Raw genomic sequence first — 2,674 nt, 5'->3', positions numbered from 1 at the left:
AGCTGGGCTCAAAACGACATTGGCCTTCTTTGGGGATTCACAACCCATTAATTCACCTGAAGCCAAGTAATGGTTACACAATCCCTTCAGAAATTAACTTTTAAGAAAAAAGCTTTGAAAATTTTAGTGTTTTAATGTATATGTCCTTTTATTTTCCTGGAATAAATGGATACTATCCTCGAAATGGACCTCAAATTGTGCTCCAAATTATTCCGTGAAAAGTCAAAGAAATGGGAAATAAATGGAGAATACGCTTACATCTCCTCAAATTCCTTTTCTTCTAGAGGCTCTGTAAACACCAAATCTCCTATTTTAAGAGGTAAAAGTTGTTCAACCTGTATTTGGAGTTTCTAAAAGTCATATGAACAACAGTTGTCTGAAATCCATAATTAACACGAATTGCGAAAACGAATTGTTTTGTTTTGCGGTACTGGGGGTGGAAATCAGGTGCATTCTGCCTCCAAGCTACACCCCCAGCCCTATTTTTTTATTCTTTATTTTGAAACAGGGTCTCACTAGGATGCAAAGGGCCTCACTAAGTAGTGGAGGCTGGCAGGGAACCAGGATTCTCCTGTCTCCACCTCCCAAATGCTGAGATTACAGGTGTTCGCCACCACGCCTGGCTAAACATACTGTTTAATTGCAAAGAATGAACCGAAATGTTAAAAGTTCCATTTAAACAAATAATGAGATGTCGCAGAAAATGAACGATGTAATGTGGTGATTTCACATTTTATTTAATCAGTATAGCCAGGCTTAATTGAACATTTCCCGATAAAACATGGCACATCAGACACACATACGAAATGAGTGTTCTAAAGTTAAAATTCTATCATTTTATGTATCGATTTCAGGAAGACACAGAGAGCATAAGCATTTTGCACTGAATTTGAGAATATTTGCAGTCCTAGAATGGGAAGCAGGAGGAATGTACGTTTCTCTCTCTCTCTTTTGATACCAGAGCAAAGTACCCCACTCACGTTCAATGTGCCAATCGGAAAAACCGTGGAAGCCACCACTCAAGGCGGGTAAAGCAAAGGAGAGAGTCGACCCCCACACCCACTAAGTTACGACCTTCCAGTTGTTTTTAGGGAAAACAGAAAACCACTGCTCCTTTTTATTTATTTGCAACGAACAGATATTAGCTGCTGCTGGGCCGCGGGAGTCAGACGCACACTTTCAGCGGGGCGGGGCGGGGCGCTGGGCGGTTGGGTCCGCGGCGCCCCCTGGCTCCAGGTGCGCCTGGCGGAGTCGCCCCGGGAGCCGGACGTGGGAGCCATTTAAAAGGCCGGCGAGGTCCCCTCTGCGCCTCGGGCAGGGATGGCCGGAGACGTCAGCCTCGAGCCCTCTGCCTGGGGCTGACACCTGAGCAGCGCGGCCACCGCTGACAGGTGCAGGTGCTGGCCCAGCAGCGCGCCTTTGCTGGGGGAGCAGATGGCGCTGCCACAGACGAGCTGCTGCTGCTGCTGCTGCAGGATGGTCCCGGCGGTGGCGGCCGACACGTGCAGCAGAGGGGCCGCGGCCGGGGGCTGCAACAGGCAGGCCTGGCGCTGGAGGAGGTGGCAGTAGCTCCACGGGATCGGGGGCAGAGTGTGCGCCGCCCCTGCGCCCCCGCCGCGGACCCCTTGCATGATGCTGTCTATGCTGAACGAGGTGCATCCGCCCCGAGGCCGCGACGCCCGGCCCTCGCCCTGCTCGCAAGGCTGGGGGTCCAGCGGTGGCGCCTCGGGGCCGGGGAGCAGCAGGCGGCGGAGCGGGAGCGGGTGCAGCGGCGCGCAGGGGCTGCTCCCGGGGGCGGCCCCCGCGGGGGAGCGCAGCGGGAGCCCGGGGCCCGGGCGGTGCAGGGGGCCGGGCGCTGCGGGCGGCGGCGGCGGGGCGTGCAGGGGACCTCCCTGGGGCGCGCGGTGGCGCTTGAAGCGCTTCCTGCGGCGGAGGAAGCTGCCGTTGTCGAACATGTCCTGGGAGGCGGGGTCCAGGCTCCAGTAGTTGCCCTTGCCCGGGTGGCCGGGCTCGCGGGGGATCTTGACGAAGCAGTCGTTGAGCGAGAGGTTGTGGCGGATGCTGTTCTGCCAGGCGGGGAACCTGCGGCGGTAGTAGGGGAAGCGGCCGCTGATGAAGGCGCAGATGCCGCTCAGCGTGAGGCGCTTGTGCGGGCTCTGCAGGATGGCCATGGTGATGAGCGCGATGTAGGAGTAGGGGGGCTTGGGCGGCGGCGGCGCGTCCCCGGAGGCCGCCGCGACCCGCGCCGGGGCCCTGAACTTACGCCCAAAGTCGCCGGCGCTGCCCGGGCCATCGCGCTCCGTGCGCCCCGGGCCCCGCCGCGCCCCCTGCGGCCCGCGCTGGCGCCGCGGCTCCCGCCTCCCAGGGCTCCTCTCCGCCTCCCCGTCTTTCTCCTCCTCCTCCTCTTCATCTTCCTCCTCTCCCAGGACGTCGATCTCGCCCTCCTCTCCATCCGAGCTTCGGAGGCCGGGCTGCGGGGTGGCGCAAAGGCGCTCAGCCCGAGGTGCGCTCATGGAGGACCAGGTCCCGCAGCGAGGATGCTCACCTGGCCTGGCCTGGGCGGGCGGCCCGAGACCACAGTGCTGTAAGAAGCTCTTCTTCCCCACACCACGGCAGAAAGGCGCCTTGCCTTTGGTTTGACCCTGTGTGATGGCCTGCCCCCTTTATACGTTCT

General features: G+C 58.7%; 1 protein-coding gene across 1 annotated transcript; it reads right to left on the bottom strand.

Annotated features, from left to right (window-relative positions):
- Positions 1-1,280: 1,280 nt before the first annotated feature.
- On the bottom strand, positions 1,281-2,513 carry LOC308271935 (forkhead box protein D4-like; the record flags this gene model as incomplete). The annotated part of the gene is made up of 1 exon (XM_080708612.1): positions 1,281-2,513. One exon carries the CDS (start codon positions 2,511-2,513, stop codon positions 1,281-1,283), a length of 1,233 nt encoding a protein of 410 aa, XP_080564738.1.
- Positions 2,514-2,674: the final 161 nt, after the last annotated feature.

The sequence above is a fragment of the Muscardinus avellanarius genome, assembly GCF_963383645.1.
Source record: "Muscardinus avellanarius genome assembly, chromosome: 13".
Classification (NCBI taxonomy): Eukaryota; Metazoa; Chordata; class Mammalia; order Rodentia; family Gliridae; genus Muscardinus; species Muscardinus avellanarius.
Note: the sequence above shows the minus strand (reverse complement) of the source record. Positions and strands in the feature narration are given on the sequence as shown.